This window comes from Triturus cristatus, chromosome 7 (assembly GCF_964204655.1).
Source record: "Triturus cristatus chromosome 7, aTriCri1.1, whole genome shotgun sequence".
In the NCBI taxonomy this organism is placed as follows: Eukaryota; Metazoa; Chordata; class Amphibia; order Caudata; family Salamandridae; genus Triturus; species Triturus cristatus.
In genome coordinates, this window is record NC_140590.1 from 926,852,765 (window position 1) to 926,878,514 (window position 25,750).

The 25,750-nt window shown below is 44.5% G+C and overlaps 1 protein-coding gene across 1 annotated transcript in view; it reads left to right on the forward strand.

Annotated features, from left to right (window-relative positions):
* RANBP17 (RAN binding protein 17) overlaps positions 1–25,750 on the forward strand; it is a 1,191,453-nt gene that overhangs the window by 207,615 nt on the left and 958,088 nt on the right. The window contains exon 10 of the mRNA XM_085617873.1: positions 23,807–23,953. Coding sequence (XP_085473999.1) covers positions 23,807–23,953 — 147 coding nt within the window. The remainder of the gene's footprint in view (positions 1–23,806; positions 23,954–25,750) is intronic.

Genomic DNA, 25,750 nt, shown 5'->3' on the forward strand with positions numbered 1-25,750 from the left:
ATTTTGGGGTACATTGTGGCCAAGTCATTATCCTAATATGTCACAATAAGTCCTGGTAGTTCTGTTTTCACTATAACATGTTTTCAGATATCTGTACTGATCGCGTTTCCTGTACTTTAGTCACCTTCTGTTGCCTTCCTTCCCCCTGTATTTTAACCCCTCAGTCTCATCCAGGAACCCACATCCAATATTCAGACAACTCCTACATGGCAAATCATATCTTAAACCTGTGTGTTTTGTAAAACCTAATGTTTGCAGAGTAAAATTATTCCAAATGTTTGTAGCTCGCAACGCTATTGAGCAGTTTGTTTTGAATACAACCATGAATGATTGTATATTCTGTGCTTTTGAAAGGGTGCACATTTCTTGTGTCAGTGGAAAACTGCATAATTCCAGTGATAGCTGATGGAGTTTCCAAGCAGTACCACAGATGATCTCACGGTGCAGGTGTCCTTTGTCTACTTTGGTTAAGCAAGAATGCTTCTAGGAGTGTGCCATCTGCTGCTGGGGTGAAGGGAGGTGTGGATTGAGTGAATGCTTGTGTTACTCTCCTTGCTCCATGAATGGGAGTTGTGAAATGGGTTGTCTCAGATAAAAAGACAAGTGAATAGACTGATGTGAGCAAAGGGTGTGAAAGAGGTACGCTCTTAGTAGGAAGTCTGAGGCGACAACTGTAAAGCTATTATGTGGGTCAGTCTCTGTGGAGATTTGCATAGTCAGTCCAAAGACTGTCCGTTTGAGAAGGGGAGGTATTTATAGTTTTGAGAGTTCACATTTTTTGCACTTTATTTATATTTTCTTCCTTAATGAAATGAAACTTTTCCAAGCTTTCATATCCCTAGGCCAAAATAAAGACCAATGGGAAAATGTGTGCCCTACCCACTGGAAACTTTTTTAATACCTCTCTACGGTGAAGTGTTTAATACAGAAATCTCTGGGTATCGCTTTCCGATCCGGAGGTACAGATCTCCTGGAATTGCATGCTTTTCTTTTCGTAGCCCTACGTTAGGGAATCTGGGTTTACAAAGTCCTTGTAGCAGCAGAAGGGGTACAGACCTTACACGTACTAACTATTCATGATGTGCTGCCCATGCTGTTGAAGATGTGTGTTTATTTGAATGTAATTATTAGTGTGTAAATATCAGCGTGGAGTGGTTTATACGTAGCAGGCAAGTTCTCTTGTTTATTTGTTGTTTAAGTCAAGAGATCCTGTCAGGGGTATTGCTTCATTAGTATTTGTGCACCGTGTGACAATATCATTGGCTTTGATGGAGGTCCTGCTCTTCGAGAAAATATTTATGTATATGTAATTTCTATAGCATGAGCCTAGCCAGACTGTAGTGGATGTACATGGTCAGAGAGCAGCATAACTTCAACTTTTGAGAGAAGAGGTATTTGGGTTGTGGATGGTGATGTAGTACTCTTTAAAGTGGTGAGTCTTCAACTCTTTCCTAAATTGGATCCATACTGGAGTGGTCCTAATGGGTATAGGGACATTGTTCCATATCTTTTGTGCATAAGTGGAAGAGACGTGCTGTTATGTTTTCTCTTTTTTAAACTTCTTAGTCTAATGGTGTCCCGGCTGCAGGCACACCAAGATCCACCAGAGATGGAAAGCTTGCTGCAAGATAAACAGGAGTGCAGGTTGTGATAGCTTTGTAAATGAGGCCACTGCTTTTTAAGATGATGCCGGCTGGTAAGCGTAGCCGGTGAAGTTCACTCATGATAGGCGTGATGTGATCATATTTCGCAGGCTCTGGATGGGACTTTACCACCTTCAGATGCAAGACTACATGGGCTTGAGCAGCTGCTTTGAATTCACTCTCTAGGAGAAACAGTTTGTGTCTCTTTGGAAGAGAGAGCTGCTATCGGGCTGTCTTTGTTTTTTTTGGCAAAGTGTTCCTTGTGGGTGAGGTTGGTGTCTAGGGGGAATCCAAGTGACTTGGTATTCGGTGAAAGTTGGTGTATAAGCAGGCAAGGTCATGAAATTGAGCCAGGTTTGTATTGTATCTTGTTTCTTTGTTCTTAGTAAATAACAGAATTTCTGTCTTGGTTGGGTCGATCTTTAGGCAGGCATTGGAAATCCAAGTCTGGATAATGTGCAAGCAGTGTTTGAGGCGTTGGATGTCTGAAGCAGGGGAGACCTTCAAGCTGTTGTATATCATTGGTATACTGGTGAATCTTGATGCATATAGAGCCAAGTAGCTCCATGTATAGGTCGACCATGACAGGAGACTGCATGGAGCCTGTGGGGGAGAAACCATAGGTGATGGGAATCTTTTGTGACCTGAAAGTGCCCATGTGAATAAACTAGTGTTGGTTGGAAAGGTAGGAGGCGAGCCGGTAATGGACCATTCGAGACTCTGCGGTGGTTACGAGGGTGGATTGGGCATTGTGGTCAGTGGCCTCTCCTTATGTTATACAGGGCCCTCCATGCCACACAAAAAAAAAACAATTACTTGGGTTCATCTGTTTTATCCAGAATCTACGAAGTGTGGATCCCAACGAGAGATCATGATGATGATTTATCAGCTAGGACCCTAATTTCCAACCCATTTGTTGGTAGTCTGAGATCAAATATGTGTTTCTGAGACTGCTCACATTCAGAGATGTCGCTCATGTTGGAACAGAGGATTTTGGTCAACTCAAAGCCAATTTAGAGGAAATGGCGTAGATGGGTCTGTAGCTGCACTCCAAGATGCACACAGAAGCATGGAGTGAGTGGCAGTCATCAATTGTGGCCTCCATTCGAGGAGGTCAAAGAAACCCAGAAATTTCTGGGTTAACCCCTTAGAGGTGCACTGAAACTATAGCACTGAAGACCTGCTTCGCGCATAGGTTCTTTGCGGGGGTGTTCCTGTGATTGGTGTGATGTTACCAGCCAGCTAACCATAAGCAGAGACTTGAGTGCTATATAGAAGATTTCGATGGCTCCACTGCTGGCACTGAGGAGAAGATGGGGAGATCCTGCTTTGCTGAGAGGAGTGTGAGAGCTAGTGTGGGGGAAGTCCACGTGGCCTGGCTGAGGGTGAGCCTGGATTAAACTGCTGTAGGGAGGAGTGTCCCCCTCCAGAAGAAAACCCCCATACAGCCATCAGTAATTCAAAAACTGGATGACATGTGCAGGTACTCATTATCCTATTACGAGGCCTGGGCCAAACTACACGTGCTCCAGAAACTGCGGCGCTGAAAAGCTGCCAGATATGAAAATCCGTTCCACTTTCTGGAATAACGGTAAGGAGGAATCGGAGAACTTCCGGGAGGGGTCCAGGCACCAAATCCATGCTACAGCACAGGTGGGAACACCAGAGGGGGGTTTTTTACTCTTTAAACAATAACAGAGGGTACGTTTTTACGCTCTGCCTTCAGCTGCTAACCTCTTCTCAATCACTCTTTTATTGCCAGCTGGAATTCCCTCTCGCTTCAGGAAGCCGCATGGTTCAATAGCTTTAGCCTTTTACGCGTCAATAACAGGTCACGACCTGATCGCACGAGACGCCGCGGCTCTACTATTTGTCAAAAAATATGACTGCACGGCTGCCAAGTCGTGAATGAAACTTCCAACGAGTCCTGCTCCCCCCCCCCCCACCCCCCATCAGCACCTTGCAGTCAGTCGATGGCATGTCCGTCCATCCTCAGGATGGAAAAACTAAATGCACAAGTCCCGCGATTTAAAGGGCAGTTGTTTAGAACAGAAGGCCTGGGTAAGTGGTCGGTATCACACCCGGCCCAGGGCCACTCTGCAGTAGTGTCGGTTTTTAAAAACAGGAGACATACATTTCCGTTGCATAGGATCTCAGTATTAACAAATCATTAAACTCATTAGGAGCAGCCTTTCATAGCTATTCATAACTGGGCTCGAATCATTCACGTTAAAACCAGAGGAATTGGGTACAGACCACAAAGAAACACATTTACATGGAGGAAAGAAAGGTCATCACATCAAAATAATTCCTGTTCGGACGAATCATCGGCAGAATAAAAGTAATAACCGTTTTTTTGTAGAAATTGGTAAAATTCACGATGTACCCTTTAAATTCCAACAAAAGTTGATGTCGAAATGTCTTTGTCATGGGGTGTTTGCTATAGTGTGGTGATTTAAAAACATCAAGAGAACACTGTATAAGCGCTACAAGCACAATGAGCAATAAAAGGAATAACTCTTCTCAGCAAAAAGAAGAGTGAAACCTTCTGCTTGAGTTAAAGCCAAAAATTGACTACTTCGACACAAATTTAAGCTGTTTAAAGAGCTTTGTGTGTTAGCGAAGAGGGGCATAAAGTCATGATGTATAAACTGGAATGACGTAAAGCTGCGATGCGAGAAGTGCCCTTTTTGGCATGATCACTCAATTTTTTTTCAATTGCTGCTGCTGGTTTCTTTCTGGACTCTTTGCACTGCTAATCAGCCCCGGCACATGTTCCCTGACCCCGAAAATCTGATCAAACTGGCTAACTCTCTTAATTGGCATATTTCATTTTCCTATACGACTATAGTATAGGGTACAGAAATGCACCCATGGCATGGAAAGTTAAGTATCACCTGTGCACTACATTATCTATTGTGCCATCCACTAATGTGAAAGAGGACGCATGGCCACCGGCCTCTCGGTACAGCCTGGCTGCTGGTGCTTACACTTCAGTCTGACCTGTCAAAATAACCCTTTTGACAGGGATAAGGCCTTCCTTTTTAAATATTAAAAAGTCACCCCATGTAGGGCACATGGTAGAGTGCATGGTATTTAAAAACTGGACATGTAGAAATTGCATCTTGCCATGTGCCCACAGTAACAAGCCCCCAATATCCATTTTGACTATGGAAGGCTCTTGTGGTCCTATAAGTAAAATTGGTGTGCAGATTAAAATATTAACTCTGTTATATAAGATTTGGGTAAAAGCAGGAAAAATGATTCAACCCCTAGTTATAATATGTATTAAAATCCAATCTAATAGTATAGTTACATTTTTATTAAATATGTCGGAAACATAATTTTTAGAAAGTTAAGTTTTCACTGCCCAAAATTACAAGAAGTTATTTTTCTCTAGCCTGACAGCAGCTGCCCTGGTAATGCTTGACCTCAATGAGGAGTGAAAACTACTCCCAGAGAGAGACAATGGCTTGGGCCTAGTGACAGGATGGGCTGGGTGTAGAGTGTGTAATGCATGTCAGATCAGGAAGGGCAGCTGGGAAGTTTCCAGTTACTTCTTTAATTGGAAAGTAACAGAGGTGAAGCCTGCCCATTCACAGTTTTATTGTAAGAAGAGACCTGGGGAAGGACAAACATTTGTTCTTTATGCGAAAGGTAGCCAGTTGGGCACTGACCCAGTGGGCGGGGGAACTGTTCCCAGAACACGAACACATTTGGTGTACCTTAGGAGGACGAGACTATTCTTTTAACTAAACACAGCCCTGACTGATACACAAGCACCCGCCAAGGGCAGCAGGTTTGTATTATCTGGGATTTCCCTTAAAATATTGCTCTTTGGGATAGTTTGAAGTACGGCAAACAACAGCATGTGCTGTAATAGTGGGTAGGGTTGACTCCAATTGTTCCCCAGTTGTTTAGAGAGTGTGTAGGAATCATCACCATGTACTGGCTACTGAGCTGTACATAAAGAAACCTCGCCACTTTCTGGACTTGTGGAAGAACAGAAAAATGATTGCATCTGCTAGTTTGAGGCCTGTGAACAGACTCAAAAGGCTGGACCCGCTCTCACTTGTAATCAGGACAAAAAAGTGGACTCCAAGAGTCAGTTGCAGCCTCCTGTGTAGCTCAGGAAGGGCAGCTGGGAAGGTTCCAGGAATTTCATTATTTGAAAGTGACAGTGGTGAAACCTGCCCATTCACAGTTCGGTGTAGAGCGATACCTGATGAAGGGCAAACATTTGTTCTTTATGCCAAAGGTTGCCATTTGGGCACCAACCCAATAGGAGTGGGAACTGTTCCCAGAACTAGTTTGGAGGAGGAGACTATTCTTTTAACTAAACACACCCCTGACTGGGACACAAGCAGAGGTTTGTATTATCTGTTATTTCCCTTAAAATATTGCATTCTGGGATATTTTGAAGTAAGACAAACATCGGGATGTGCTGTAAAAGTGGGTAGGGTTGCCCCCCTGGATTTTTTTACCCCATTGATTAAAGAATCATCACCGCCCTCTGGCTATCGAGCTGTACATAAAAGGACCTCACCACTTTCTGGACATGTGGATGAACAGAAGAAGGATTGCACCTGCTGTTTGAGGCCTGTGAAGAAACCTACAGGGCAGTACCCGCTCAGACTTGTACTCAGGACAAAAAAGTGGGCTCCAAAATTCAATGTGTGGCTACCGGGACACAACAAGCTGCAAACTGCCTTTTTCCTGAATTGCCCACCTGAGCAGTTGCAACTGGAAAATAACTGGAACCTGCTGGTGGCCTCTTCTGGAGTAAGCCAATACACAAATAACTGCCAACCCAACTTGCTTTCATCAAATACTAAATGCATGATACAAAGTGGTGCAATGACCAATACAGTGTGAAACAAAAATGAATGCATATCTATACAGTATTGTGCCTTGAAGTCTTTGAATAGCTGGCTTTTTTAAGTTTAGGCTTGGTTTTGGGCATCTTTATTTTCTCTTTCTTTGTGTTTGTAATAACTATGTGTTATCTAAGAAATGTATGGTTTGAAACAAAATGTGTCTTTGAAACTATAACGAATGATGCAGATTGTACTAATAGGACTGATACATTGTGGAAAGTATTAATATATTATGCAGTAGTTTATATATGTTTGTTTTCCATCAACACATTATAGATATCCATTACTTTTGGTTTTGTTCTGCATTGCTCATTGTACAATTTTGTATTATGAATTTAGTATTTGACTTGCAAGTTGGGTTGGTGTGTTATTTGACTGTTGGTTTGGTTTCCGCCTGCTGTGCATCCCATATCAGTTATTTCAGGGGACCCTTGCATTATGCATTAGCTTACTCAGCTGGAGTAAGTTCTGGCTTCTAAGTGCTGTCTCTGATGTAATGCGACCCTTGGCTAAGTCCAGCTGGAGTTCTCCGAAATTGGAACTGAGAAACATTTTGAACTTCTAGACCTCTGGAGGACCGGAATCAACCACCCAAGACAATCTGGTCAATGCACAGACTTGTAGGGGAAGAAAATTAAACATTGACCAGCTTGGAGCTTTTTGAAAAATTGAAAAATCTATTCAGCAGACCCTCGTGTCAAAACTATCTGACTTTGGGGCAACCTTCCCGGATACAGCTTACAGCCTTGCCCTGCTGGAGGATTCAGTGTTTAAATTAAAAAAAGCCTAAGAATGAAGAAATCTTGACCAGGAGAAGATGCGAAAATTTTCTGACTAATGAGAGGACTTCACTGGCTGCAAAATGTGAACTTTTCCTGCTAGGAACTTTTTGAGCCAAATCCAACAAATTCAGTGGAATCTCATCCAAAGGCTGTTCAGCTTCAAGAGGTCTCCTCAGATATATTCTGCAACCTTACCCCACTGAAGGTTTTTGACTTGCATTTCAGAGACTAATTCAGAAGGTAAAATCTTTAACCAAGATGAATCAGCTGGACGTACCCTTCCCATGCTCCGTAGTAGTCCGCCTGAAATTGCGCCTATGTCGCGATCAAAGGCTAACAGTACCCTCTATTGGCGTTTACTTCTTCTCATTTTTTTTCTCTTAAATCTTTTCAAATTCATAGCACTGGTTCCTCTTATGGGATTTTTGTCAATTTGGTATTATGCTTTTGACTTTTTATCTGCTGTGGTACTTCAAAATACTTTACACACTTAAGTTAAGGCTGTTTGCTCTGTGCTACGGCTGAAAGGAGTTTTTCTCAGGTTTAAATTATTGAAACTTCAGCCTGGACCTAACAAGTTAGTGACATTTGTTCGACTACCATCCATCACAATTTTTAATTCACATCCTTACATTGGTGTTTAGCAGTGGGATCCTGAACATGTGTTTAGCAGTACCACTCAGTTCTAAAAGTTGAAATTAAAACTCCATGAACTAGATTGACATCAAAAAATGTTTTGGGGATTTTCAGTTGGCAGATGGTCTTTGATTGGGTCATTTTTGATTTTTTTATCCAAATAAATTTGTGATTACAAGTATTGCACCTTATTGTTTTGAGAACATGAAAGTGGATCTTCCATGGAGACCCTTGGAATAGTGGAGCTGAGAAGTATGTGCAAACACAGAGGGCTAAAGTTGATCAGGGAATCCAGGAAGAAGGATTTGTACAATGCTCCCAAGTCCTGGCAAGAGGTCCGCCACCTGCAGACCAGCTCTGCGGAGGACAGAGAGATTGAGAAAGCCCAAGAAGATGAGTTGGCAGGAGAAAACCTGTTCCAAAATAGACTCTCTAGTGCACCTTCCAGGGCACGGAGTGATGCAGGCTCTGACAGCCTAAGCTTCTCTAAGCTAGTCATCCACCAGTTGGAGTACAGTGACAAGCAGTCAGCAAGGGAGTTTCAAGCCAAACTGGCAGCTAAAGCCATGGAGAGGTATAAGTAAGCACTAGAGGGAAAAATGCTGACCTTTGAGGAAATGGTCAGATTGGGACTTGTGCAGTCCAGCGCAGTTGGTGGCAGAAAGGGTGAGAGGTCCACACACTGGGCACACACCCCTCTCTTGCAAAAGGGTATAGTGCCTACCTTTGTGGTGGGGGGTGAGATTGACAAATGGTTCATCTCCTATGAGAGAGCATTAACAATGCGCAGGATAGAGAAACGTCACTGAGGAGCCTTATTGTGTGAGTTTGTACCTACATTGTATCCTTCCACAATCCTTACTAGAGGAGGAGGTAACTGACTCATCTACACGCATGAGGTTGTATAAAGGAATAACGCAGGAAAATACTTTGCATGCCTGTACAACACATTTTTTACACCACATTGTTTAGAACGCATATGCTTTTACATTATATGCCATTATTACGCATTGTTTATATATATATTTATAAAAAATGTATTTGTGGGAGTAGACCCCTCATTCCCCCTACTTACCTTAATTCCGTGGTAAAGGCATGCGTTGTAAAAGCATATACGTGGTAAAAGATGCCTGGTAAAAAATATGTGGTAAATGTAGAACATGGCAAAAACCTTGTTGTAAAGGCTGTTTCCCCACACACATGGAGGATGCACTGGTGCAGAAGCAGACCTGAGGAGCATTGAAAAAAGTCCAGTGACATACACAAAAAAATCCCAGTGCTCCTGTGCTGATTTTTGAGATGCCTTATTAAAGGCATTAGAGAGTTGGGTAAAGTGCAGGAAGGTAGTTGCTTATGATGGACAGTATAATTTGATCATGAAGTGGGTTCCAAACTGTCTCACCCCTCGCATCTTGACAAGGCAGCTGATGTGTGGGTGGCCTACAGGGTGCCTTAAAAGTCCCTCTGGAGGATCCCAAGAAAAGGACACTCATCTTCTCCAAATGGGAAAGAAGAGAACAACAAGGATAACAAGGACATATTTTCACATGGGCCCCAAAAGTCTTAACCAGTAGGGGGAGTCATACACATTTCCTAAATCTAGGTGGGGTGGGCTCATGGAGAAGAAACTCCTTGATGCCTCAAAGGCTGGGCTATTCCTGCGCAGCCACAAGCCCAGCCACAAGAAGGGAGGGACTGTCTGTTCCAAAAAGCCTCCCACATGTGGGCAGCCGCAAGAGTTTGGTAGTGTAATAATTGGGGTGAAAGTTGAACCAGGGGTTGCTCTGAAGCCATTTTATTCACCATAGGTGGGGTGGATGTTTAAAACATCGCTCCCTTGCCACACACAATGGTGACTTGCAGGCCAGCCATCAATAAGACAAAAGTAGAGGCTCTGAGGGATACAGGAGACAGCTTGACTATAGTGGTGAGCAGGCTGATGTACCCAGAGCAGATCATTCCAGATGTTCTCCATAGGGTGGTCAATGATGATAACGAGGTGAGGTTCCACCCTGTGGCAATTAGCACTTTTTGAGTGGGCAGAGGTTGCGTGCCCTAATAAGATAACTGTGAGCCCTGCCATACCATACCAGTGGATTGTCTGTTGTGGAATGACCAAGAAACCCATTCTTGGGTGGAGGTGGAAACAAGGAGACATGCTGAAATGTTGGGTCTGCCTGAGTCAGCGTGCATGGCCACAAACGCCCCAAAGAGCCTGTCAGGGAAGTCAAGGGAATCTAAAGTCTGGAACTATAACCCAGTATCCCACAGTAAAGAGGGAGGGTGAGAAATGTGAAATCAGCCTGAAAACTTCCCACGGAGTCTAATCCCCAAGGGGCACACATGGAGCTCAAAGGAGAAGAGCACTCTAGACTGACAGACCTACCAGAACTCTGGGTTGCATGGTGCAGGAGGACCCTCCCGGGAGGCGTTCTGCCAAGCGAGAAAGAGTAGCTAGTTTTAGGTCTCGCGCCTAGCGATGCAGTGCGCAGCACTGCTCGCGCATCGAGAGTCCTTTTGTCCGGGGTTCCGAAACAGACCCTGGAACAGTTCACGCTCGTGCATGTGTTTTTAATTTTGTGGCCTGCTATTGGCCTTTGCTTACGTGTTTTTTTTAAAGATAGCACACAATAGGCCAAAGGCGGGCACATTGCTCCGCCCATGGCCTATTGGTGTTTATTACGTACATTCCTGCCATATGGTTTCAATTATCATGCCCAGACACGGCACGATAATTGAAACCATATGGCTCGCAGTGGCGCACGCGCACCACTCGTGAACTTCTTTGTTTTTGAAGCGATCGCGAAAGTGACAGCGATCGCTTTCCCTGCCGCTTGCTTCTGCCTTCTCATTTTTTTTTCTTGTTTTTAAATGCAACAGCATGAGTACGTATAAGAAGTATGTGTCAGTTATATTAAATTAGTGTGAGATAAAGGTCGCATGTATTAGACACCACAAGGTTCTTGGCGGCAGTGGCACGGCGCCTACTTCTCGGCGCTGGCATTGATCACCCGTGGCTTCACTGGTGCCAGGTATCACACTTACAAACAGTGCTTTAACGGAGCGGGTACTCACCCTTTAGAGCACTTGTTTGCCCCCGAGAAGTGCCAGTACTCCCTCATTATGAGTACGTCCTCATTGCTGAAAAGTGCAGGCACTCTGTCTTTCAATTAAATAAGTGCCTTTTCAGCACTGTTTACAAAGCATACAGACTGCACTTTACAGCAGGGGGTGCTGCAGAGAGAGGGCTGTAGAACCATGGTAACCGATGCACACATATAACATTAAAGCAATGACACGAGAGGGCCAGCGCCGAGTATCTAACCCCACCAGCAGAACGTGTCATCAAGTGCCTCGCCTTATTCAAGCGCATTGAAGCGGACACGCTGACCCAGTGAGCTGTGTAGCTGCACCCATGCACCCCTGAAGGTGCTCCGGCGGCAGGTAACCGTGTCTGCCCCAGCCACAGCGGTTCTTCAGGGGCCCGGGCAGCCATGTTTCCCTATAGGATAAAATCCACCTGTGGTCACGTGCCCCGCACCCATTTCCTGACCTCAGGGGTTTTTAGGGTGTCACAATCCACTTCCCCCACCCCACCGCCCCCTTACCTGAGAGTGCCTCCCTCCACAGGGCACCCCTCGGAGCTGGCACTGGGCGGCGCGGTCCAGGGGTCCCCTCAAGCCCCCGCACCGGTCACCGCAGGGACAGACTCTGGTGCCAGCGTCACTTAGGCTCGGCACACGCACTGTGTGACACGTGGAAACGGTCTTTGTACCGAGGGAGGGTGTGTCTGACGCCTGGCCGGCTCCCCTTTCCCTGTAACCCTTTCACTGCTGGCACGGGAGCAGAGCTGCACAGGTGAAAGAAGGTGAACACAGCTAATTATAGGTGTATACTGAGTGAAGCCTGAATTTAACCCTCTCACTGCTGGCGCAGGCTTAACTGTATACAGGTGAATACAGGTAAACTACAGGTGTGAACATAGTAAGGTCTGCCTTTAACCCTTCCACTGTTGGCGCAGACTCAATACTGCACAGGAGTATACTGGTAACTACAGGTGTGAACTAAGTAAAGCCTTCATTTGACCCTCTCACTGCTGGGCCCAGGACCAACTCTGCACAGGTGAATACCAATAACTACAGGTGTGATCTAAGTGAGATCTGCCTTTTACCCTTTCACTGCTGGGAGCAGGACCAACAGTGCACAGGTAACTATAGGTGCTATGTTATGTTGATATTATAACTTAATATAGAACAACAACTCACACCCGTAGATGCATCTTGGCGCTGCACCAACACAGGGCCATGCAACTGATTAAAACAGTCAAGCATTCAAGAGTTTTTTAAACTTCGTAAAATCTGGACAAGAGCAAATATAGTCTGGAACCTGATTCCCGGGTGAAGGGGAAGAGAAGGAGAAAGATCTCCCGCCAAATCTAGACGTACAAATACAGGGGACAGTCAGCCAGGCTTTGTCGCAAGATCTGAGATTTCTAGCGGGAGAGTAATAACTCAACCTCTTCTATAAGTGACAAGCATTGGCATAGCCAATAGGTCTCGCCTTTGGGACCTTATAAGTGTTTAGCCATGCAACACTTGATGTTGTTGCACCAAGAATATTGTGCTGGATAACTAAACACTTATACGGTCCCAAAGGCGAGACCTATTGGCTATGCTAATGCTTGTAGTAATAGGCGCAGTGTTCTCATGTCAGCCCGTAGGAGGGATGGGGGTTTCCCTACTAGTTACCTCTTTCCTGTCTCTCCCCCAAGATCCTTTGGGGAAATATTTACTTCTCTTGTTGACATCTTCCCATGACGTAATAGGTTTATAAGGGATGCGCGGGAGGGTGTGCCCACCATCAATTGTGACTTTTCTCTCACCGGCGGCACTAACACAAAATGCCATCTGTACATTAGTCTGTATTACCAAGTGGATATTTTAGGCAGCATATATAATTACGTAATTGAATACGCTGCCATCCCACAGTGCAAATTAGCCAAAAATACCAGGTCCCCCAGAAATCTGTAGTTTCTGATGTTGCGTTTTCTGATAGTCTCTTTACAACGGATCTAAAATTACTACCAGAAAAGCTCATGCCAGCGTTGTTGTAGGTCTCATGGTACGTTGTGATTCTTACTCAGAATACTGCAAAAGAGGCTACAACACGTTCTAATCTTAAAACATGCCCGTGCTTTGCAGAGAAGTCCGATTTAGCAGCGATTCATCGTGTGATTTGTACTATGGCGTTTGGAAGCATTGCACCTGGTCAGTGGTGACAAGAACTTTCTGAAATTACAATTCAAAGTATAGATGTGACAGCAGGGACTTCGAAGTTCAGATGTGAGACACTTACTACGCGTTTATAGTACAGGATGTTTGTGAAATATATTAAGGAGAGCCTGTAGCACATTGTTTGCTCTGTAGGCCTAAATCAATACACTGGACTGTATGCGACAACGAAGGACCAAATTATGAGGCGTAATGCAGAACATGTTGTGATAGTATTACTTCAATATTTTTAAAATTTTTAGGTCGAGCCTGGGCAGCGCTTTCACTACTCTGCGACGCATGCTGTATTGGAGTATGGACTTGAAGCTCCGCCCACTCCCCACCCATATTTTTCATTGGCTTGTGTCATTGTCCTTTGTAAATGCTGGCTTTTGATTCATTAACCCCTTGCGTGCGCATGACGGAACCACGCCGTCATGAGCCACGGGCGGCGTGTGCTCATGACGGCGTGGTTCCGTCATGCTGCGGCCGCTCCTCCCACGCGGCACTGATTCCCCGCCTGTGCTGGCGAAATAGAGAGTGGGCGGAGTCGTGACGGAACCACGCCGTCATGAGCACAGCTCGCCCGTGACTCATGACGGCGTAGTTCCGTCATGAGCATGGCGGCGCCGCGCTCACCCCGCACCCCCCCAACGCCGCGGCAGAATTCGCGCCGCAGCGAAGGGGTTAATAGGCTTGTTAGTCCCTCCTTAGTACAGCATTGTCTTCATTTGTAACTTCCCATGAGGACTGGCCCTTTTACTTTAGTTGTTACACGGTATGTCTTATTTAGTCTGTAAGCACTATTTTCTTTAATGCATTTCTCCTGTGCAGGCATTACATTCTTTCCTGCAACTTTCAGCATGCCATGCATGCTTTCTTCACTTTCCAAGCAGCCAGAGACAATGGCGGCAGAGGTCTCGCATTTACAAGAGTTTGAGCTATTGACATTGTAAATGACAATGCCTTTTATTTATGTGTTAAATATCAAAATAGATAAACAAAAGGCATTATCATTTACAATGTCAATAGCGTAAACTCTCGCAAATGCGAGACCTATTGCATTGCAAATGCTTGTTTTAAATACTGAGGCCCAAGAAAAAGGGGATACCAGTGGAACTTACAGGATCTACTGTCCTGTAAAGCGATGCTAGGGACTCAAAACCTGGGGCCGCCAGGAGACCTACAGTTTGTCAGCATTACAGGGTATTTCTGTTGGTCTTAGCCCATGACATCCCCTTGGCTAGACATTTGGAGCAGACCGAAACCTGGGACAGGTTGGTCAGCTACTTTTACTAGCTCCAGATGTCTGAGAAAGTTAAGGAGTTCTGTCACTTCTGCACCACCAGCCAAGCTAGTATCAATACGGGATGACCACCTAAGGCTCCCCTGATCCCATTACCAGTGATGGGCGTGCCTTTTGCTCGGATGAGGATTGACATTGTCAGGCTCCTAGACCTTAAGACAGCCTCAGGGAAGAGGTACATCTTTGTTATTGTGTACCTTACAACTAGGTAGGTGACCTTGGGGTACTACCTCTGAGGATGATGCGCACGCCTGTGGTGGCCAGGGCCCTGCTTGATATCATTTCCAGGAAAAAGTAAGGACTGAGAACAGTTTTGGACGTTTAGACCTCTGAAGGACCGGGACCACCCAAGTTAATCCACTCAAGGTGCAACCTCATTGGGCAAGAACATAAGTTGGTTCCACTCAGATTCTTTTGGAGTTTTTTAAACCTGTTCAGTGGACTCTTGTGGCGAGCCTATGCAACTTTGGTGTGACCTTCCCAGATATAGCCTGCAGCCTTGCCCTGGATTCTGAGCTCCACAAAAGAGACTTATTTCTAAACGGATAAAGTTTTGACGGGGCAAAGGCGTGAAAAGTATCTGACAATTGAAAGGACTTTTCTGGGTGCTGCCAGGAGCTTTTCCTGCCAAAACCCAAGGCTTCAGTTGGACCTCGTCCAAAAGATATCAGGCTTTGAGAGGACTTTGTCCGATATAATCTGCAACCTTGCCCCATTTGAGAGACTAAATCAGAAGTGTCTTGACCAGGATGATCCTGCTTGGGATATCTGACACGCGCCATTTTAGTCTGGCAGAAATCGTACCTTGGCCCCAGTCACATGCTAACAGTATCTTCTAATGGCGCCTTTTAAGTTAAATCTTTTACATTTCTTTTCTTTGGTTCCACTTACGGGATTTTGACATTTTTTTGTCATTTTCTTTATTACATTTTCTCTGTTTTTAAAAATCAGAGTGGGTTTTTATTGTGTTTTGTTTTTGGCTTTTGTATCTGTTTTTATACTTCTAAAGGCGTTACACAATTTCACAAAGTTAAGCTAGCTTACTTGCTTTGTGCCAGATGTCTCAAACCAGTGGATCAGGAGCTACCAGAAGCTCACAGACACCTTCAGAGTAAGTTCACAGCCTTGAGTTTATTTTTAAATAAGCACAGGGTCACATTTTCCTTTTACAGTTAATGGAAGACTGTGTTTATTTTACATTATTATCTTCAGTCTGCAGATAGCAGGACCTGATAATGAGTGGTGCTGGAGTCAGATTTATGACCCAGGGCACAGAGGTGAAGAACTAAAGTATTTAATTCTGAAATAAAAGTCCTTGTCAACTCACTATTGGAGCATGGGAGAAAATTGATGTTTCTGAAGGCTTTTAAATTGGAGAAAATCTAAATGAAAAGTTAACTTAATGATCAAGTTAACTCATCATTTTAATTTTATCCCATTTCAAAGGGTTCCATTTACAAACAGCATGCCTCTTGCTCCCAGTGGCCAGTAGATTTGTAGATATTTATAACTGCAAAATACTGTAATTTTTTTCAAATGGGGGAAGTGGATACACACATTTCCATGAAACAATGAGTCAATGTTTTTCTCCACTTTCAATTAAGCCAGTTGCATCTTAATATTTTATAAATCATGTTTCTTCACTTTAAATTCCTCCTATTTGAACAAATGGCTGTATTTCACTGGTACCGAGTCTACAAGCCACTGGGTGTAAGTTGCCTGCTGTTTGTAAATGCAACTAATTTAAATGATGAGTTTTATAGAATCCTTCTAAACAAATTTAACTCTAGGTTTAATTTTCTCCAATTTCAAAGTGTCGCATTTACACGAGGCAGACATCTTGCTCCCAGTGGCTGGCAGACATGGTGTTATATTTATAACTGAAAAATACAGCAGTTTTTTTTTTTAAATGGGAGGAATTTAAACTGCCGAAAAATGTTCAACATTATGAAAATATTTTACGGGACATTTTTCTGCACTTTAAATTTCTCCCATTTACGAAAAAATGGTTGTATGTTTGAGTTATACATGGAGCAGTGCTTCATATGGCAAAAGGTATGTCCTGTGCCACAAGTACATACAGCACAGGCTTTCATTCACCCATACACGTGTATCCCATTCATACACACTCATGTTCATACCTCCCCAAAGATCATGCTCTCATTGACTCACATGACAGACCTATCATAGTGCATGTAGTCAAAAGGTATTTTTTTCAAACCATAGTCTTTTCCTATAAAGTCATTAGTATTAAAGTCAATGAAACTGGGCAAGGGTGTGTCTGGTAACATTGCGTGAGTTGCTTAGCCTTCAGTAGCTCACAATGATTTTCACTGATCAGAAGTAGCTCTCACTCCTGAAAAGATTGGAGACCCCTGCAGTCTGTGCTATAGCTACCGGGGGTTGAGCTTAGGTATAAATTATTTAAACCTTTGCCTGGACCTAAGATGTTGGCGGCTTTAATTCTTATTATTATTTTTATGACATTTTAAATAGTGCACAGCAACCCACTGGAGGTTTCTCAGCTCTTACACAATAGGTTGGGGTTTATCCAATTCACTCTAGCTTAAAACAACCAGGTCATCAGTTGTTTGTGGAAGTTCGTGAACGAGGAACAACCTCTCAGCGATTCTGGAAGAGCGTTCAACAACTTGGGACCTTGGTGTGCAAAAGATCTGCCTCCAATGCAAGTATGTTTCACTCTAGGAATCTCGCAAAGGGAAAGTCCTCTAGAGCGTAAGAGACGTGCCGGATGAGACAGTCTACCAAATTCATGAAGATATCTTGGGCAAGCCTCTGATCTTGCTCTGTGCATATAGAACAAGGTTTGAAAATTAATTTGCTTCTCAATCTTAACCCAATGGAGTTCACGGAGAAGGAGCGAGGTTGAGGCATTTTTCAGGAGTCTATGGCTACCAAAGTCTGGACCACTTGTAACTGGCTGATGGAGGCTTTATCCTCTCCCAGATAAAGCATGTTACCGTAGTCCAGTTTTGACATAATAAGTTCCTGGATTACCGTCCTTTTAGCAGAGAATGGCAGAAGCCGGAGAATCTTCCGCAGCCATTTCATGATGGCAAAACAGGTGGCCACCACCTTCGACACCTGCGGTCTCATGGATAACTCATTGTCCAGCAAGAATCCAAGGTTCTTAACCTTGGTAACCTTAGTAACTGTTTCCGGCCAGTGTTGAGGACTCCACATTTGTGGATCCTTTGCCACTACCAGTACCTCCATCTTATCTCCATTCAATTTTTGTTCATCCACCCTGTGACCGCACCCAAACATATGTTCAATGCCTCAGAGGTGTAATTCTGAGCAGATAATAGGGAGAAAATAATCTGCGTGTCATCTGCATATGAAAGGAAAGGGAGTCCGCAGCTTTCTACTAGGTTTCCAGTGAACGCACATAGATGTTAAATAGTGCCAGACTTAGGGCTGAATCTTGTGAGACTCCTGCAGTAAAGGCATGTCTCTTAGAGGAGGTACTGGCTGAGATCACCTGAAATGAATGCTCCTTTAAAAAGGATAACATCTAGGAAAGGGCTGTGCCTTGGGTCTCCACAACCGCAAATCTCTCTAGAAGAATCTCATGAGACACAGTATCGAATGACGTGCCTCTATCCAGGAGCCGTTCACGATGTTCTGTTACTTCTAGAAGGGCGGATTCAGAACTGTGTCCCCTCCTAAACCCTTATTGCAAAGTGTATAGAGAGCCCTGGGCCTCAATAAAACTGTAGAGTTGTCAGTTAACATGCTTCGTCATAATTCTGGCCATGATGGGAAGCGTGGAAACTGGTCTATAGTTGTCCCAGTTGTCAGGGTCAAAGTTTGATTTCTTCAGGAGAGGCCGAACCAAGGCATAGACTATCATCCACCAGAATTAATCATTTACTTCCTTACACACATAGGTTGCATATTACCGGTGGGCTTGACAAATAACTCTGCTTTTATTCATTGCTAGATAATGTCTGGTATAGCTCTAGCTATCTTATAATAACAGACCAGTGACAGTCCAAGTGCTCAACTGGATGTCAGCCCTAGTTGTAACTTAATTAAGTTCTAAATCTTTATTACGTTTTGTGTTAATTGTGGCTAGGGCCTGGGAGGCGTTTGTAGATTGTATGAAAGACCCAGACCCTTAGTCGCCAGTGGTATCTCCCTGAAATCCACCAGCACAGAAACCGGGTCGGACCTAATGAGAGGCATGACTTACCCCTACTTCTATGAGAAATGAGAGCACTAGTCCTAAGCAGTATGATGGGGATAGATATAGATACACGTTCACAGGCAGGGACTGTCCTGCTAAAATAGACCTGGAATGAGTACTTTACGGCACAACTCTGTGGGGGCCGAGTAGATTGTTTTGGGGGGGGGGGGGGAGTTGTGGGTTGGATGCCTGACTGATTGGTATGTTTGCAGTACTATACTAACAGGTATGTGAGCCTACAAGGGATTTACTAAACCATATATCCATAATAATTTCTGCACTTAATGTAAACAAACTCTTTCCAGTCGTTTATAATTCAATTCCTTTGTATACAATTTTGATTATTTACATATGAACAGATCTTCACGGGTAGGCATTGTTCTATGGGTGAGAGAGATGCTTTGAAGAATGTTTGACTACAGGCGCTCCTCTCCTCCCATGTTGATGCTCATGGGGTCCAATTAGGAAGCCTATAATATTGTCAAAATTAAGAAATTGTATATTCGCTTTGTTTAAGAATATTAGCAAGTAGGTATCGAACGAATGTCTTGCACAGAAGTATATTAATCCGAAACACCTAATAGGCTAACAGCACTAGGAATTAGTCAGAGTGGTAACAGGGATCATTGTATTTGGTCTTGAAGAAGAAGCTTAGGGGTAGGCTTCGAAAAATGTCGACCAGCGAGGGAGCTGCTCATTAAAGCTTTTTTCCCTCCTTTTTTTCCCTGTTCTTTTTTTTATCAATACCAGCTATAGGGAGCATTAAAGTTTAGTTTTTCCATAAAGTCAGGTATTTTTTAAACTCACTCATTCCTGACCCTTCCACTCTCACACCAATACACATAGTTTACTTCACTCCAAAGTGCTCCCACGTAGTCGTCGGTCGTAGCACGCCCCGTCCCGCAGTGGGGCTGGAAGAACCCGATGATGAAGCATGCCACCAAGGGACCTTTTGGTGGGTGAGGGTTATTTTGAAAAATTTTATTGCTTTCCCATGCTGGTAACCAAATGGTTCACTTGGGTTTAGTCACTTTTTGGAAGGTTAGCACTTTATTTTGTACATTCTGAGTGGACTGTTTTTGTTTTTTCATAACTTTACAGAGGAGATTGAGTCCATGACTGATATATCTCTTCACTCCCTTCTTTGTTTTTTGACATTATCTCTGTTATACATTTGAAAGGCTGTAGGGCCCATAAGGTGAGCTCTCTAGCGAAGAGCCGTCTCCAGAACAAAGGCTTTGTGATCTGATCCTATGCAACTGCAGTCTGTCTCACAATATACTGGTGATCTGATGGGATGAGACCACCACTCCTGAGTAACCCCAGGAGGGAGTCATCCTTAAATGTACCCCTCAACAGTCGTCTTTCCCAGTTACCCTTCTCCTCGACCGACCTGGTTGCGTGTTGAATATGTGATGCATAGCAGTAAAAATCAAAGTCCGCGAGTCATAGGCCTCCCTCCTTCACATCCTTTTTTTTTTTTTTTTTAGAAGAGCAAGGGTCAGAGTAACAAGTAATCTATCCAGCTTCTTTTATATACAGATCAGGTGGGCAAATGGAATTTTGTAGTACGTATAAACAATGTGGTAGAACCACCATTTTTAGTTTGAGCCTGGGCAGCACATGCACTGCTCTGCGAGGCATGCTGCATTGAGGTAGGGACTTGAAGCTCCACTCATATTTTTCATTGGCTTGTGTCATTGTCCACTGTAAACTGTGGCTGCTTATTGGTCAAAAGGCTTAGTAGTCCCTCTTGAGTACCGCCTGGTCTCATTTTGTAACCTCCCATGGTGTCATCCCCAGTTACGCGTGTTGTTACTCTGTAGGCTTGCAGCCTCCCAGCACTATTTTCTCAAATAGCTTTGTCCTGCCTGCTACTGCAGGCAGAACACGCTCTCTCCTAGCGCTTTCTTAAAAATTTTATAGCATGCATTTGCAATGCAATAGGTCTCGCATTTGCGAGAGTTTAAAGCTATTGCCATTGTAAATGACAATGCCTTTTATTTATCTCTTTTAAAAACAACACATAAATAAAAGGCATTGTCATTTACAATGCCAATAGATCAAACTCTTGTAAATGTGAGACCTATTGTTGCTATTGCCACCTGACCCATGACAGACAAGGGAAGATAGGTCCATAACCGGATCGAAGTTCGGGGGCCTCTCAGCACTCGCCCTATATTGCAGTTGTATTGCTTCTCCGATGAGTGGGCTACCAAAATTCCGAAATACCTAAATTTGGCAGTTTCCCATTGAAACCCCACGTCCGGTATCTTGGGAAGAGGCCGAGACACCAGGATCCCCTTGGGAAATAGGAGGCTCTTCCAAATGTTTACTTGCAAATTTGAGATTTTACAAAAGCTCTTCGGACGAGACATTAGTAGCAGAACTGAGGCTTGTGGGAGGCCTAGTCCTAACTTAATCAATTCCAAAAGAATCAATCTTTTAAGCGCAGGCGACTTCTTCCCTGGCACGCCCTGAGTGAACATACCGGTAACTGTCTGCCAGATGGCAGTGGCACCCCATATGTTAGTTAGTACAGGGGTAAGCTTACCAAGGTAATCCTTCAACAGAGCCTCCACTAAGAATTCACCACACTTACTACTAAAGTGTTGAAGGCCCTGTGTGCAGATGTAGAGAGGGTTTTTTTTGATTCAACAAGGTCCCAGATTATTTATTGTAGGCGCGGGTGCCCAGATAATTGCATCATGATATATCCTTCACCGTAGCAATCGCCCATACACTTACACTTGCCAAATGCCAATGAGCTTTTTTGCTTCATAATTATGAGGTCCGCTTGTCTTGTGTACGTGGACGCTCCATCATGTACGATTTCAAGGCAGCAAAACATCTGCCTAGAAAAGAGCATCACATTTTTGTTGTCCTAAAGTGGGTGGAATCGCACTTATGAATTTAGAGAGGAGGTCTAGATAATTTAAGAATAAATTAAATAAGGTCGGGCATGCCCTCACCTCTGGTGTACAATCCCCAAAGACCATGAAATGTTTTCATGTTACGCACTAGAGTCATTGAAAAAAATCTGACGTCAAGTATTAGAAAAAAAGGGACTTCATTTCTCAATAAACAAATGCTGCAGTACTGCCCAGTGCCTGCACTTTACCCAAAAACTTTGAATGATGAGCTGCATAGAAAGTATTGGAAAAGTTGATGAATGAAAATACGCTGGCGGAAGTGCTGTACTAGCCAGGAAGGCAGCCCCCATCGCATGGTGCACCGCAGGGTGCCTTTCCTGACGTCAGTGTGCGGCTGTGGAAGCTGATAACTTTCATCATCAAGATGATCCAATAGTAAATATCCTAGAAATAAAGTTAGTTGTTGGGCTGAGAGTAGCCAGCAAGCAACAATCTGCCCTGCTGTTTCTTGCCTCATTTGGAATTTGGCGCCAGCATTGCACCCTTCCACCTCTGCTGAGATTAGCGCCTCTTATTAATTATTGACAAAGTAAAGTTAAAATAATAGCTCACCATTAAAGAGCTTCCTTAAAGACTGAGTAAATCGTCAGGTACTGTCTCCGTATACTCGCTGGAGGGTGCAGTACTATGTTCTACTTTAGACTATTCACCACTCAAATGTGTCATAAATCCCTATATTAATTCACCACTAATCCTTTTTGGGTTTTGAAGTAGCGTGCTACCCGTGGAAAAGCGCTTCAACACTTTATCAGCGGTAGCAAGCGCAATGTAAATACAAACCCTTCCCCCTTCTATCTCTCCATTATCTTTTTTCAATACAAATAACAAACTCGCATGTCCACCACTTAAATTAATTTCATATTCCCCTGTACTAGTTTTCCCTCTAATCCTGCTTGGGTTCCAGAATAGCATGCTACCCCTCGAAAAGCGCTTTAACAGCCCATCGTGGGTAGCAAGCGCTATATACATGCAATGTGCAAACCCTTCCCTCGTCTATCCCTCCACTATCCTTTTCAATACAAATAACAGTCTAACATGTCCACCGCTCAAATTAATTTCAAATTTCCCTATACTAATTCACCACTAATATTTTTTGAGTTCCGGAGTAGCGTGCTACTCGCCGAAAAAGTGCTTCGACGCCTCGTCAGGGGTAGTAAGCGCTATATAAATGCAATTACTATGACCTTGAGATCAGAGTATTAAAAATTCCAATATTGGTTCCCTAATGAAATCCGTTGCTGAACCAGGAAGACCCACGCTGTACCCTGTCCAAGCACGAGGTCTTTGGTGACAGTTGGATGTATCATGACATCACTCGCAGTCCCTTCAGCTACAAATTTACACTCATTTTTTCAACAACGTGATTTTACAAGTCTCTTTACGTAGTGGGTCCCACAGTGACGGTTTGGTCTCTTTAAAATACCGAGTGCCTGGCACGATCCCGGAGACAGGAGCACGGTATGCACACAATCCATACTCACGCGGGGAGTTGTAAATAAAGCTCGAGCGCTCCCGTCTCTTCTCGTCCAGTCGCAGTCTTAGTGAATGCTTAGTTGAGATGGTTTTAAACTTCCCATTGAAGTCTTTCCACTAGATGGCAGTAGCTGCATGTTTTGGCACAATACTCCGACACATTTTTTTAATAAATGTTTTTCGTTATGAAACATTTTATTGTATTATTAAAGTGATACGCGTTTTAATAGTTATACACACGAAATACAATACAATACACACGAAATACAGATACCTTACGTTCTCTACGGAATGTGTAACATACTCTTCGCTGCAACATTCACGTTTCTTCCTACCGGTTCCGGTCCATTCATGCTGGTTTTACTGCTTCGTTTTCTGTCACACACCTGTGCTCGTTCATTGGCCCTGCCTCCCAGGGATAGCACAGTATTTACATTGAACCCTGCTCATATTTCGATGAACATGACCAGGTGGGAGGATCGGGGCCTTGAAGTCTGTTGTTGATTGATTAGTTTACCTAAGCAGTCTTTCTCAGGGGGTGGGTCCAGTGTGTGGGGGTCCATTCCCCACCATGATACTTCTGAACGTCCTTGTTACACTATACTGCCGTATTTCAGAATACATACACATCTGTTATGAGGCTGTTCACGTATCTTTCATTTGTGTCTTGCTTCAGGGTTTGTCGGATCCTGGGAACTACCATGAATTTTGTCGGTTTCTGGCTCGCTTAAAAACAAACTACCAGTTGGGAGAACTAGTAGTCGTTGAGGACTACCCCGAAGTTATAAGACTGATAGCAAACTTCACAATCACCAGCCTACAGGTAAGAACTTACACAGCTAATTTCACAGTTACCGCCCTACAGGTATGAACATGCGCAGCGACAGCTCATTTCACAATCACAGGCCTACAGGTAAGAACATGCGCAGCGAATTTCACAATTACCAGCCTACAGTCAAGCATATTCATGCAGTTTTCACTGCACCAAGTTCATAAGAAATGTGTAACTAAAAGAAGTCCTCCTAGAACTTTAAAAAAGAAATTGAAGAAGACCTTGCTCTGCCTAGGTGAAGCAGGGCTTTACAATCAGAATTGTATTCTGAGTAAATTGGCATCCTGAGCAAACTGCAATGAAAGCTGGGACCCTATCTGATAGAGACTGTTAGTTGTAGATGCCTTACCTTAGATTTTCCCCCGTCTGGATCTGGGGATTTATTATCAGCAGTACACCTGCTCGTCGGTAGGTGGCGTCGGTCGGCTCTGCGTCCATCGTCCGTATCATGGGCGCCAGGATGAAGTGGGATTTTTATAGACGCCGCCCATGCACGCTGACGTCAGTTCTTTCTTTTTCTCCACCAGCCTAGCGCAGATCTGGAGAGAGCTTCCCCTAGCCACTTTTTTACTAACTTTTTGTTGACTTCTTTTTCGAGTCTTGGACTCCCAGTGGATTGAGAATATCCCAGCGAAGGACCAGCTTCAAGCCTTGCGATTCCTCCCACCGGATGATGTCCGTGACGGATCCGCAGCTTGTGTGCCTCTGGTGACTGGAGCATGACCACGACCCAAAGTCGTGCTCAGAGTGCCGAGCCATGAACCTGAAGGCTTTGCAGGAGCGGTCCCGATGCTGCTGTAGGCCCGACGCTCGACTCTGCATCGCTCCCATTCTTGTTCGAGGAGAAGGTCTCAAGGACGGTTGCGGAGCCCACACTCCTCGTCTCACTCCAAGTCATCAGGGGTCGGGTAAGTCAGGCAAACACAAAAAGAAGTCAAAGAATCAAAGGCATTCTTTGACTTCTCCCCGTCCATTATCCGACATAACGCAGGACTCCGAGCGTCATCGCTCACAAGCTCTCTCCCGTGTGCCTCCTGCTGAGAGGACTCCGCACCTCACCACCTTTCAGAGCTGGAGCGTCTTTTCCCAGATACAAACATTTTATGAGGCCATGTACCTCATTTTTGGGCAGCCCAGCTCCGCTGGTGCTCCTTCAGGCCCAGCGGAGTCGGTTAGGGGTCCTAGGACTTTGACAGCTTTGGCCCCGACTCTGGACGGCCCCCTTGGATGTGGATCGACACCAGTTGATCCCACTCGACTTTCTCAGTCGTTGATCCCGGCGCCGACCGTGCTCCCAGTTGGTGCCGACCCCATCCTCGTCCCTGAAGTGGATACAGAGTCGGACCAACGTCGTGTACCGATGCTGGAAGCTACATTTTTCCCAATGTTCATTCCTGGCATTTATTTTTGACAGAAGGTGAGGAAGACGACTGGGAGGGGCTACTGGACCCTTAACTGACCAGCTTGAAGAACCAGACTGGCAAATGGACCGGGGAGATGCCTGTGGTCTGGACACCTCCCCTGACACTGGCTTGCTTTCTCCCCCTACCGTGGCTACAGAGAAGGGACCTTCCTATGCTGTGGTGGTGAGGAGGGCAACTGTGGTCCTCAACCTCAAATTCCATACGGTGGCAGTCAGTCCTAATCTCCTGACAGAGATGCTTGAGCTTGCGGCTTCCACCTCTGAACCCCTTTTGCCGTTCAATGAAGACCTCATGGATGTCCTTCTGGGCACTTGGTCCAAGCCCAGCACGGGTGCTCCTGTGGATAGGACAATTGCCTGCCGCC